This window comes from Gopherus evgoodei, chromosome 2, assembly GCF_007399415.2.
Source record: "Gopherus evgoodei ecotype Sinaloan lineage chromosome 2, rGopEvg1_v1.p, whole genome shotgun sequence".
NCBI lineage: Eukaryota > Metazoa > Chordata > Testudines > Testudinidae > Gopherus > Gopherus evgoodei.
In genome coordinates, this window is record NC_044323.1 from 224723182 (window position 1) to 224736135 (window position 12954).

Here is a 12954-nt window from a genome sequence, read left to right on the forward strand (position 1 = left end):
GGGACCCACACTACAAGAAGGATATGGAAAAATTGGAAAAAGAGTCCAGTGGAGGGCAACAAAAATGATTAGGGGGCTGGAACACATGATTTATGATGAGAGGCTGAGGAACTGGGATTATTTAGTCTGCAGAAGAGAAGAATGAGGGGGGATTTGATAGCTGCTTTCAACTACCTAAAAGGGGGTTCCAAAGAGGATAGATCTAGACTATTCTCAGTGGTACCAGAAGACAGAACAAGGAGTAATGGTCTCAAGTTGCAGTGGGGAGGTTTACGTTGGATATTAAGAAAATCTTTTTCACTAGGAGGGTGGTGAAGCACTAGAATGGGTTACCTAGGGAGGTGGTGGAATTTCCTTCCTTAGAGATTTTTAGGATATGGCCTGACAAAGCCCTGGCTGGGATGATTTAGTTGAGGATTAGTCCTGCTTTGAGCAGGGGCTGGACTAGATGACCTCCTGAGTGTCCCTTCCAACCCTGATATTCTATGATTCTATATCAACAATAGGATTTTGGGAATGTCCACAAGAAAAAATGGGGGAGGGAAACAGGAAACTCACTGCATGGTTTTAATTTAAAATATAAAAAATAATACACTTAATTGGGTACAGAGAGTTCTGTGTCTTAGTGACACTGAACACAAATCAGAAATTTTATATATCAGAACCAGCGGGGGCTAGAGCTTTCTGAACAGTACATTCCCATTCTTGTGCATTATGTCTGTATAACGCAGCCTCCTCTGTGGACAGGAATACCAGCTCAGGCACAATAAACTAGATGTGCCAAAAAGGAAAAGCCACAACAGATGACACTTACGGAGTCCCACAGTATCACGTTTGCTGTTGTCATTCCTATTGGGTTGTACTAGTGGAGCAAATGAAACAGCAAGGATGTTTTTACTTTCCCAAGTGTTCTGTCCAGTTCGCAGGATTTGCGTTAGCTGCATGAAAACAACAAAAACATAAGACAAAGTTCAGCATTTAAGAAAATTATTTCATCTGCTTTCTTGTTTGTTTTTGCTACACCCACTATTCTTCACTTTGAGGCAGTTTATAACATTGCCATTTTAATTTGCTTCAAATGTAATTCAGAGAAGCTGTTCTCTTGTCAAATCTGAATTTTATATACTTTATAAAATGATATTCAGCCATTTCCCATTTTGTTGTGCTCTGAAAAAAATAAGAGCTTTGATATGTATTTATGGTTTTATTAACAATGCCCTTTTGGTAACTTTTTTTAAAGTTCAAATGTCCAAATTATTTACATTTAATATTACTGTAAGCTAAGAAGGCAGAGTGACATTTAGAAAGATTTAGTACAGTTTCATCTGCATTTGTGTGATTATACTCTGAAAACCTTAAACTGCCTAGACACAGACTGTGTCTAACCCCACAGTAGTGGGCACATAACTACACATCTCTCTGTAGGATGTATTGTTAAAGATGCTTTATTGGTGTCTGAAAAATAGGAGAAAGGAACACACCTCTATTATTAAATTAATCTAGCAGGGCTTTCTTTGGCATTGGCCCAGGGTGAAACCAGCAAGCTCAAGATCACGATAATTCTCACTTTCTCTTGTATTCATAAATATTAGCAAACTATACTTATATGAATCATTAATCTTCTATTTAATTAGAATAGAATTTTCCTTTAAAATATTTTAGTTTATCTATATAGAGAATGTTTACTAGTGAAAGTAACATGATATGCTCATCATTTAGAAAACACCCAATTATGCTACCTATATGATAGCATATTTTAATGATACAAGTTTTTAAACAATTTTAGTGCTGTTTGGAAGAAGTTATGTAGCAACTATACGGCAACTTCTTTAGTGAGGACTGTTAACTACGAAGCAACTTTCAAACTAATCTTCAGCTCAAACATTTCAATAAAAATTTGTCTGTAAAGGGACAGTAACTTGAGCAAGTCACTTCATCTCTCTGCATCAGTGTCCCCCATCAGTAAACTGGAGATAATAATGCTTACTTTTGCCTCTAAAGCTTTTTGAGATCTAGGAATACAAATGATACAGGTGCTAAATATTTTATTATTAAATTACACTTCTAACTGAAAATATTTTTCCTATTATTGTGACAAATAACACCTAAGATAACATCTGAAAGAGATCATTAAAAAATTCAATGTTGTTAGTCTGCCTACTTTGTGCATTTGACAGCACTTTGTGTATATAGTTAATGTCACTGCTTCCCCTACAGTCAACTAGATAAATCTATGCTGAGTTTTCTTTCACACAATAGGGAAGAGGAAATTATTTTTTAAAGAAAATAGGACAGGATTTTTTTTGTTTTATAATCAAGGATGCTCTGGGGCAGTATAGCACATTAGAGTACTTTTTGCAAAATCCTGGCCCCACTGAAGTCAATGGGAGTTTTGCTGTGGACTTCAACTGGACCAGGATTTCACCCTTTGTCCCTTTTTTTTTTTTTTTTTTAATAAAGATAATTAGATTTCAAGTTAATGTTGTCCTTATAAATATGGACGTTTGGGTGAATGGCAAGCTAGTTTGACTTAAAAACAAAATACTCAAACAGCCCCTAGGATCACTTTAAAAGACTGTAAAAATTTTCACAAACACTATACTGCTGTAGTTGAGCAGACAAGGATCATTAGTCAAAAAGCAAGTAAATAGAGTCTATAGTCTACATACGAGACAAGTATTTTTGTTAAACTGTGTGATTCACCTGATCTTCTATTGGCATAACCAGAATACCTCCAACTTTCAATAAAATTTTCATGTAGTTCTCGTGATCTTTCTGGACCCCAGCTCCACAATAAATCCGGTCATACTGATGACTATCCGATGCAATCTCCAGACAATTACCAACCACAAAGGCAGGTTCACAGAACTCAAATCTGGGGGGACGGAGGGGAAGAAAGGGTAAATATTTCAGAATAGTTGTCTATTTTTTAAATACACGCAAATTTAGGTAAATATAGTAAAACTTCAATTTCACATCTTTTCTCATTTGTAATTAACACATTTAAAGAGTGTTGGCATGCTGTAATTATACTAGATACAGAAACAGAAGACAACTGAAATATATTGTTGTTTGTCTATGCATATCAGTTTACACTGTCAAAAAAATGGTGTATTATTTTCTAAATGCAATCATATATGCCTTGCTGAACAATAAAGTAGTGAAAAAAACCAAACACAAAAAGCCCTTTTAAATTACTTTCTTTATCCACATTTATAAAGTATCCATGTTATGCTCTGGGTGCTGCACAAAAATTAAAACAGTTCAATAATTCATTGGTCTCAAACTACTCCCCTTTCATCGCCCCCTAAAACCAGCTCTCTCCCAACCAACTCCCTTCTCAAAAGGAAAAAAAAAAATGGGAAGATGTGTTTTTCAGTATGTGCCCTAAAAGTCACCAACTCTGGTTCTGACAGACCAAATAGGAGAGGAGAAAGTGATTTCAAGAGTCATAAGAATTCCATTCCATCAGCTCCTATTTAGTAAGTTTTTTAAGCATAAGCCTAACTTTAAGCACATAAACAGTCTCACTGAAGTTGTGACAGAAGAGGAGCAGCTCTGTAATAACTCAGATACTATATGAAACCTGGTAATTTTATGTTTACTATATGCACAAATTAGTTTATTTTAATCTGGGGGATTAGCAAGAAAAACAACAGGACATGAAACAATGACTCAAGATAAGCCAACCTTCATTAAATACAGGGTTAAGAGACAAATCCCTGAACTATTAACTTTAGAGATTCTACCTCCTGTTCCAATCATCTTGCAGAACTGGGTTTGACAAGCAGGGACAAAGCCTGAGAATTGACAAGAACAAAAACTGTGACTGGACTAAAAAGGACTCATTCCTTCTCAAGATTTTAGGGAATTCAGGGGAACCAGATTGACAGACACCTTCGGTGACTGAAGTTAGGCCTAACCTAGTTTACCAGCAGGGGATGGTAGAGGTGAAGGTAAAACAGATATGTGTAGACTGTTTTAAAATCCTTACTGCCTAAATGCTTTGTTCCTACTGTCAAAAGAAAATTCTTTAGTTTTAAGTAAGTTGTATGATAAGCACACACCCCACTGGTCACAAACTCCCAAAGGGAAAATCACAGTCGCCAAATCTAGTCAGACCACATGGGTGAGCATAGTTCATACATAGGGTACTGTAGCCCAGGACCTGGTCTAAGTGTGGGAGAATTGAGGAATTCCACCCCAGGAGAGGTAAAGGTATGAGGCCTGACCCTTAGGGGAGCAGAAAGGGGATAGAGGTGCAGTAAGTTCTGCAGCTGGAACAGAAGCCATTGCAGCAGTATCACAAGGGACAAGAGGTGGTGTCACAGAGAATCTAAATCATATTGTTAGAGATATTCAAGTCAAAACCAGCATTTTAAATTTCATCCAAAATCAATTTGTGCAGCTAATGCTGATCCCAGAGCACAGGTATAAACACACTCCTTTCAAGAAAAATTGCTTAATTAGTAAGGTCCTACATTCTTAGATGTTGCCTGTTTTGTGCTATACCTTGAACCTAGATTATGCAGCAAAGCCCAGTACAGCAGAGAAACTCTACCGATCTACTGTCACAAGCCTCCTTCCCCTTCATAGGCAGTATAGCAGCCTAAAACGCTCAACACTCAGTCTTGTGCCATAAGTGTCTATATGCTCCCCTCTTCTCTGTAGTGCTGCTAGATGGTGAGGCTCCTGAGGGTCAGACCTACATTCATAAATATTTTCAAGTGCTCTTATACAATAACAGGGTGGTTTGAGAAGGGCTCCAACTAGGAAATTGTTAAAGTTTAAACCAAAGCTTTGAAAGACATGGCCCTTGTCCCTGATGCGGCTCAGAAATGCCACAGCTGCATCATGCTTCAAGTGTGCAGAAAGGTCAGCCTGCCCCTAGCTACATTCAAATGGAGCTCCTAAGGTACTTATATATACCTGCCCCTGGAAATTTCCACTACATGCATCTGATGAAGTGGGTATTCACCCACGAAAGCTCATGCTCCAAAACATCTTTTAGTCTATAAGGTGCCACAGGATTCTTTGCTGCTTCTAAGGTACTTCGCACTTCTCCTGTCCACCTTCAAGAGTTACACACAGGTATGTCCTGCATAGCTTTCAAGATCCCTCCATTAGGGCTTCTGATCTTATAGGGCTCTATAAAAGGCTGTGACTGATACCTGCATTTCCTTCATCCTCTGTCATTGCCTGGTTCCCTCTCAACTGCTCCATCAAAAGGAAGAAGTCATGCAATTGTTTATATGGCCACAGAATTCTTTGCGTAAGCCCTGTGTATTATTCAGTACCGACTGAAATGTTCAAAAGGAGTTTCAACCTCATGGCTTTGGAGGTTGAAAAAACAGAACTCTGGGCCACAGTTCCTTACCTGAAATTCCAATATGCTTAGACTCATGTGGGAAGAACTTCCCAGAGGGTTCTGACTTCGGTACTTATATTCATGTTTACTGAAGTATGCAGATCTGTACTGACAATAATCAAATCTTTGCAGCACATTGCTGGTGAAGTAAGTGGCATACAAAAGTATGCTAATTTTGGATTAGATTTAAAAATTGATAGCTGGAAATTTATCAAACAGAAAATATGGGATTACAAGATTTACAAGATGTCTATAGGGAGGTGAGATGGGAAAGACAGAATTGTTTTCTTCCCTGAAAAACCATACCAAGTGTAAACCAAACAACATTATCCATTCAGAGGGTACAGTCACAGGTTGATTTCATCTGGAAGGTCTCTAAATCCAGTGGATCTCAACCTTTATCCAGTTCTATTGAGAAGTTCACGGAGATCTGCAGACATGTTGTGAATTTGACAGCGGACTACATCACTGGAGAGAGAATGTCTAGAATTGACTAACAGCAGCACTAGATCCCAACAAAACACTGACAACATTCAAGACACAGGGAGCTATCAATGTTTCCTCAAATTATAACGAGACTTGGTGGCTTTCACTATTTACAGCAGCACGAAGTATGATACTCAACGTCTTATGTTCATAGTATTGCTATCAGTAAAACAATCTTCTGGTTTTGTAAATTTATAAGCTTTTGCTTGAAGAATTCAATGCATTTCTTTTCTAAAGATGGATGTTTGATCCTGAAACAGCTCAGTGCTCCTTCCTATTATTAGCTGTATGCATATCCCAAAATACTTTGCCAACTACTGCAACAGCCTCTGAAGTATTATGGGTAGCTCTCAAGCATTCTGATATGCATTTCGATCAGAGTCCACTAGAACGGAAAGCCAGGCTGCAAGAAACAGATCTACAGCAGAGGGAAAAAAAGGGAGGGTGGTTGGGACTGTCTTATCCATCTCTACGGAACAGTGCAGGGTGTACATACTATAATTCAATTAACTTCACCTTGAGGGGAAGCTGGGAGAGCAAGAGGTAGCAGGTCCCAGCAGGACAGGGAGACAGAAAAACAAACAAACAAAACAAATGGATGCCTGGATGCAGAAGAATAAATTAATTAGATGACAGAATTCTCCATTTAATGGCATCATGGGGAAAAAGCCTGATTACATGGCAACAAAATTGAAGAGTCCACAGGACCCTGCTTGAGATGGGCAGTTCACAAATCAGAGTTATTCAAGCTGTCAGTCACTGCATTGATTCACTTTTAGTTCAGTTTTATATTATCTCTGCAAACACAAGGATTAGAAAAACCACAAAAAGAAAAAAAGATGGGCGGAGGAGGGATGGTAATAATTCATGAAACCTGTTCACGATCCCTACAGGGGATCCTTGCTCTAGTCCAAGGTCTTAGGGAAAAGCAGAGGTAGCCAGTCTATATGCCTGACCTACCAACTACTACAACCCCTTTTTCATTAATGGCTTCTTCTTGCCCTTCCTCTGTAGGATCTGGCAAACATATTACCAGACACTCCCAGCAGCAGCCTTCCATGCTTCCTCTACTGGTAGCCTCTGTTGTCTCTTGATGCTTGTGGCACTTCTGGCCATTTTATCTTTCTGAAATAAATAGGAAAGGGAAGTATTTCCAAGAAAATGCAATGGCATGCACATGGGTAACACATAAAAATCTTACTTTATTAAAAAAAATAAATCTCTTTTAGAGAAGTGACATGTGGAGATTCCAGACACATTTTCAGAGTGTCTGTTATAGTCAGTGAAGACAACTGTGGTTAGGGACCCTTTGAAAAGTTTTAGCAGAGAAAATACCTGTTCTCCTCCTTCAGAATTTAACTGCAGAGGGGAGAGGGGGAGAGCTTCCCACAATGCCCACAAAAATAGCCCAGATGAGCTAGCAGCTCCCTAAAGGCACAATATGAACATTAGTGTTTCTACTGCACACTTTTTGGGGTGTGGAGGAGCAGCCAAATTCTGTTTTACATATGTCTCTGATTTATGGGCTGGGGTCATCACACGGTTGAATCAAGGAGGAATACCAGGAACTCTTCCTTCTTACTATGTTTGTGGCATTTTGCAATCTTTGTCTATGGCCTAAGGTTGCAGTCTTCATTCAAGTGAGCTGGTAAAGGCCTTTGAAGCAACATGCAGCCTTTGTGATATGCAGAGAAAGCCATTACTATGGCCAGGAAGCGCCATCTGGTCCATGACCTGGCACTATATGACTAGAGACAGGCTATACAAGTCACATGGTAATATGAATAATAAAATAATCAATGATCACTTCAGTAGTATAAAGGTACTGTTGTGAATCCACTGCTTAACTACTGGAGGTCTAAAGACTAAAGAAAAAATAAAAAGCTATCACCATCAAAGTTTCAGCCATGCAGAAAACAGATAAAATACCCCAACCCAGAATAGCCTCCTGAACTGACTTGCTCTTCCTGGAGTAGGAAAAACAAACAGGAGCTATGGAACTAAAGATAGAACGTTAAAGAATCTGTGAGTCGAAGCAAACAGAAGTACCTGCTTCTCTATTGTGTGCCCCCCTCCTATTAATATACTCATTTTCTGACTCCATAAGTAACTCAAGAATTTCTGAATACAAAGATGACAGTTTAATTCTATGTTACAAGATGTGTAAAGCTTCCTGGATCTATTTTTAAGTGATCAAATGCTTCCCAAAAATATACTTCAGTTGAAAAACAGTTGCTCACAAGAGTTTTGATACAAACTTTTGATGTAGTATGAGACCAGATACTGAAACAATAGGGTCTCATGAAGACTTCAGTTGATATAACCTCTTTTGGAGAGAGACGAGAATTTCTTCTCTACTATGCTTCATATACCAAAATCTTTAAAGAGGCATTTAGAGCTTTGCCGGGTTTTTCTTTAAATCAAATACTTTAGGGTACCTTTCCCTCAAAAGGCAAAAACATACCCAAAGTTCACATCACTGTATTGCACCTCCAGACCACTTCCAGCGTAAACAATTGACGATAAATGCAGTAGCATTTGGAAGAAGGAAACCTACAGCCTAGCTATAGCAACCTCTTCTACCCGCATGCCACACTGCTTGTTTTTCCCATAATTTCTGCAGAATACTACACAAAGCTGACTATAATACAAATATTCTTCTGTAATATAATGAATAAAATGCTTCAAAAATGAACATCACTTTGTCACATCTCTCCATTACACTTTAATACCACAGAACACATAAACCAAGTTTGTTTTAATATGAAATTCAATTTAATCTGAACTAAAATCCTTCATTTAGTCATATTGACACTACACACGATGTCACCGTTGATTTAATTTCCAATGTTTTTTAGCCATCAAAATGGATTAGTCATTCAATTTCCTTTGCTCTCTAACATTAAGCTTTTTATTTTTTTAACACCAAGAACTTTGCTGGAAAAAAATTTATTGTCAGAATGTTGGCACTGACAAATACATAAGCTACTTATCAAGATAAGACATATTTCACTTAGTTATTGCCCTGAAATGAAACTAGAAAAAGATTTAGGTCTAACAAATGCCTGATGTGAGTCACCTTTTGTTAACACCTAATGTGATTACCATTGCGGTTTGATTTATTTTTTTTAGGAAAGTTTAGAAAAATCTCTCTGTGTTACTTCATATACACTGTGCTAAGTAAATATGTAGATAATGCTGACCCAATGCTCTGTAATACGGAGAATGTGCTTATAATCATATCAGTTTATTCAACAGAATCAGATACCTTTCATTATGAGTTTGGTAAGACCACCAAGAATATCAGAAATTAAAATTCTAGTTATCTATAACATGGCAACAGGAAGAATTCCTCGGTGTTTAAATGGATACCTGCCACAAGCACACGGCATACAATAATTTAACATTGCACCGATTTTTCATACTGGGCCAAGGATAGCCATACTACACTTGATTTTGTTACAGCTTATTCGTAATGATACACTTTTCCCTCTAAACTGTAATTACTGCATTTTCATAGCTTGCATTTGAAGAAGCAGTCATGAAAAAAATGTTTTGTTAATTTATTCTCTCTGGTATAACACGCCCATGAATCCAACAGAAACAGGATGTTCTTTCAGACAATTTCACTGGAAGTAAAAAAAAACAACAAAACCGTTCTGTCAATCAAGGATCCAGGGAGTTTAAGTTCATTTCTCACTTTCTCCTGCCAAAGCAGTTTAATTAAACATAGACTATGAAATCCATATTTATATTCCATAGGAACCAGCAATGAAATATTACTACAGAATAAAAATTAAACATTCACCTATTTGGACCGCGGTGTTTACTTTGAAAAAAGAAGTTAAGAGGTTAATTTTGATTTCACTTGTATCCATATCTACAATCATATTATGTGTCTGATATAACAAGCAGAGAGGGTAAAGGAACGTTTCTGTTTATCAATATCATAGAATTAAACCCTCAATTAGAGGGTGCTACAAACTGGCTCAGCAACTCAGTATATATAGTCACTAGCCCACAGAGAGTGGACCCAATCACTGAGTCTCATGTGCTTCCAAGCCAGCTGCGTCTGGATTCTATTCACTAGCTCAAGAGATCTAGGGCTCACATTCCCAGGCTCAGACTTTGTCTGATGCCCTTTCTTGGGATATGGGATGCCAATGTCCAGAAACCAGTGTCTGAATCCTCCTAAGCCCCCACAAGTTGCTTCTCCGCAATCCCCCAGAGCTCAATCTAGGCTGTGGGCAATTAGGACTTACTTGTTTAATTAACCCCATCTGACACAACGTGACAGAAAATCAAAGACCAAAGGCTTTAGCAGAAGAATTTAACCATATTTACTCTTAAACCAATCAAGAGTTACAGATCTCTGAAAACAGACCTGAAGTCCTAACATGCACCCTCCTATAGTATGAGCTCACCTCTTTCTGTGAGTTTGTAGTGCATCAACAGACTAAGCTGGGCAGAGTCCCTCCTTCCCTCTCTGTCCTGCAAGTCCTTATATGTAGCCGTCAACCCTCCTGCACAGAGGGAAACCCTGATCTTACATAGGGCCTCTGTCTCTGTGCCACGTGTGCAAACTATAAGTGCTATAGCCATCGGTCATGCTTGTCCCCCTCAACCTCTCTTTCGGGGCACTCTGTAGAACTACCATTGTTCCATGAGGGACAGGCCTGTAGGTGAGAGTCAAAATCAATGGCTGCCAGCAATGGCCCTTCAGTGAGATGTACACCACCTTTCCCAGGAAAAGCAGCTGCCTGGAGTGTAGCACAACAGCCTGCCCTTGGGCAAGTCCAAACAAATGTGGTCACAGAACACAGGTATAAAAACCTTCACAATTTGATATAGTAATATCCCACTCCATCACAGAGAGAAGTAGCTGAACGATACTGGAGCAAGTTTGATTTAGACTGAATACCATTCTTCCACAAGATTCATCTGAAATGGCTTTCCAAATCAAGGACCGAACCTTGCAGTTCTAACTCACGAGTCATTCCATTGACTCATATCAATTTGTAATATTTTCCAAAATGATGACTACACAATTATCTTGCTTATTTCTTTTGTTGGTGTTATTTTGGACTGGTCCAAAAAAAAATAAATCAGGATCATAGTCCCACTTTAGCACATGCACAAAGACATGGCACTTGATTTTCATTTACTTTTCATTGCCAGAGACTTTAATATAAATGAAAACCGGGCCCATGGTTTCTACATCTGAGAATGTATAAAGTGAACAAGCAAAATGGTGGAGAGGAAAAAAGGACAGAATGTTTAATTATATATTTAAAAACAATCCATTACCTCCATCCATCCACCCAGCCAATGTTACTGGACTAGTTTCCCAAATGTTGCAGTAGAGATGGATCTTGTACTACCAAAGTTAAAGACTTGATTGTGCACTGTTCCTTCATAACTTCTAGATGTTTTATCTTATCCATTTTATAACAGTTGATTCTGATACTTTCCTTCCTCCGAGGATGGGTGGAGCAAGACGCACAGAATTATAGACTTACATAAGTGTTTAGCTCTCAAAAGTTGCCCCAAAGCTTTTTCTGAAAATAAAATTTTAAAAAACTTGTATCTTAAAATCCCCAAACTTCAAGCCAACACAGGAGTTGTGCTGGGCATTGGCACTCAACAGTCATACAGAGGCTCCTGTTGTATCCACTGCATGGGATACTTTGAAGGAGTGTTGATGATGGCCCAGTGTCAGGCTATGACAGGGAGCCACATTACTGCACATCTGATCTAGAGGGGCTATTTCAGTCTGTGGTGTTTGGGGGGCTCTGCAGTAGTCCCTGCTCCTGACCCCTCCATTGACGGGGTAAAATTCAGCTCCCCACCTCCTCACTCTCCACCTGCATAGAGACTGAATACTGTAGCCAGAATAAAAGAATGTCATCCTAAGAAAACACATAAGCAAGTAGACTTCAAAAATTACAAACACGTTTTAAACACAATTTTGAAAATTATTTCCTCTTGCAGGAAACTTGTCACATCAGGGTTCTGTGTTTCACCCTCCACAGATGATGTCATGAACACAAACAGTCCAGGGAGCTGCACAGCCTGTACTGCTTGAGATATTCTTTATATCATTAACTTTGGCAGGGGAAGCACGAAAACTATGAGCTAAGGTCTCAATAAAAAAAGCCTTTCAGTGAATCTTCAAGATGTATTTATTTGTGGTATGGTAAATCTAGACAAGCTAGTGACTTGGGAACAAACAGCTGTGAAGGTGGTTGATTATTTCTGGACATGGCTAGCATTATTCCATTTTGATCTAACTTCCCATCTGGGTCATTGCGGATGCTAGATTCCAATGAGGCTCTTATTTTAAAAAATCTTAATAAGCGGTATAACAATTTGGTATTTCAAAACACTTATTTGTTTTAAAAATAATTGGAGATTTTATTGTTCTTCGTGTATCCAGCTGTGCCATTACTTTACCCTTTTTATGTTAAGACCAAGACAGGCCAATTTCTTGTGGCCTAAGAAAAGGAAATTAAGCTTTGGTATACACAAAATATTTGTAAAGCAAATTATGAATCTAATACTGATAGGCCATGGAAACAGCTTTGGCTTTAGCATTCACATCTAATAAAAATATTGTTTAAGTATTCAAAAATCAAGAAGAAATTAAACTCATCTCTTAAAAGCATTTGTTAATTGCCTATCGTACAAGTTTTAGGCAGGATAAAAATATTTCTTATATAAATCTCAGTTAGATTTACACCTTTTCACAATCTTACAGTGTGAGAGTATACAGATTCCAGAATTAACCCTCAGAATCTATATCACTGTTCAAAACAGTCTCTTGTACTTTGAAGATGTTGATATAATCCCAGAGATAGTCCTTGCTAGAGTATCAATTTTTTTCCTTCTAGTATTTGGTTTCTTTTTCATACATTAGTGTTTGTATCTTAGCCATACATTTTATATGCTGATGTTTGAAGTGATGAGGATCTCACAGGATGACTGCAAAGTCAAACTTATATGGAGGAGATTGGATATAGAAAAGAAACCTGGTTTGCAAGAGCCTCTCTCTTGTAAATAAAATAGAAATTTTGGATAGTATTGAACATCCACAGCAAATG

The 12954-nt window shown here is 38.1% G+C and overlaps 1 protein-coding gene across 11 annotated transcripts in view; it reads right to left on the reverse strand.

Moving 5' to 3' along the window:
• Window positions 1-12954, reverse strand: part of PCMTD1 (protein-L-isoaspartate (D-aspartate) O-methyltransferase domain containing 1) — a 91722-nt gene that overhangs the window by 10085 nt on the left and 68683 nt on the right. For 10 of the 11 annotated variants that reach the window (XR_003999121.1, XR_003999122.1, XM_030553081.1 and 7 more), the window contains 2 exons: window positions 2704-2875; window positions 815-938 (listed from right to left, as the gene is read on the reverse strand). Coding sequence is in view for 9 of the 11 variants with exons in the window: in XM_030553074.1 (XP_030408934.1) it covers window positions 815-938; window positions 2704-2875 (296 nt within the window). In the remaining 2 variants the exon portion in view is untranslated. Of the gene's footprint in view, window positions 1-814; window positions 939-2703; window positions 2876-6887; window positions 6967-12954 lie in introns of those variants that run through there. The other variant, XM_030553080.1, reaches the window with a different exon arrangement.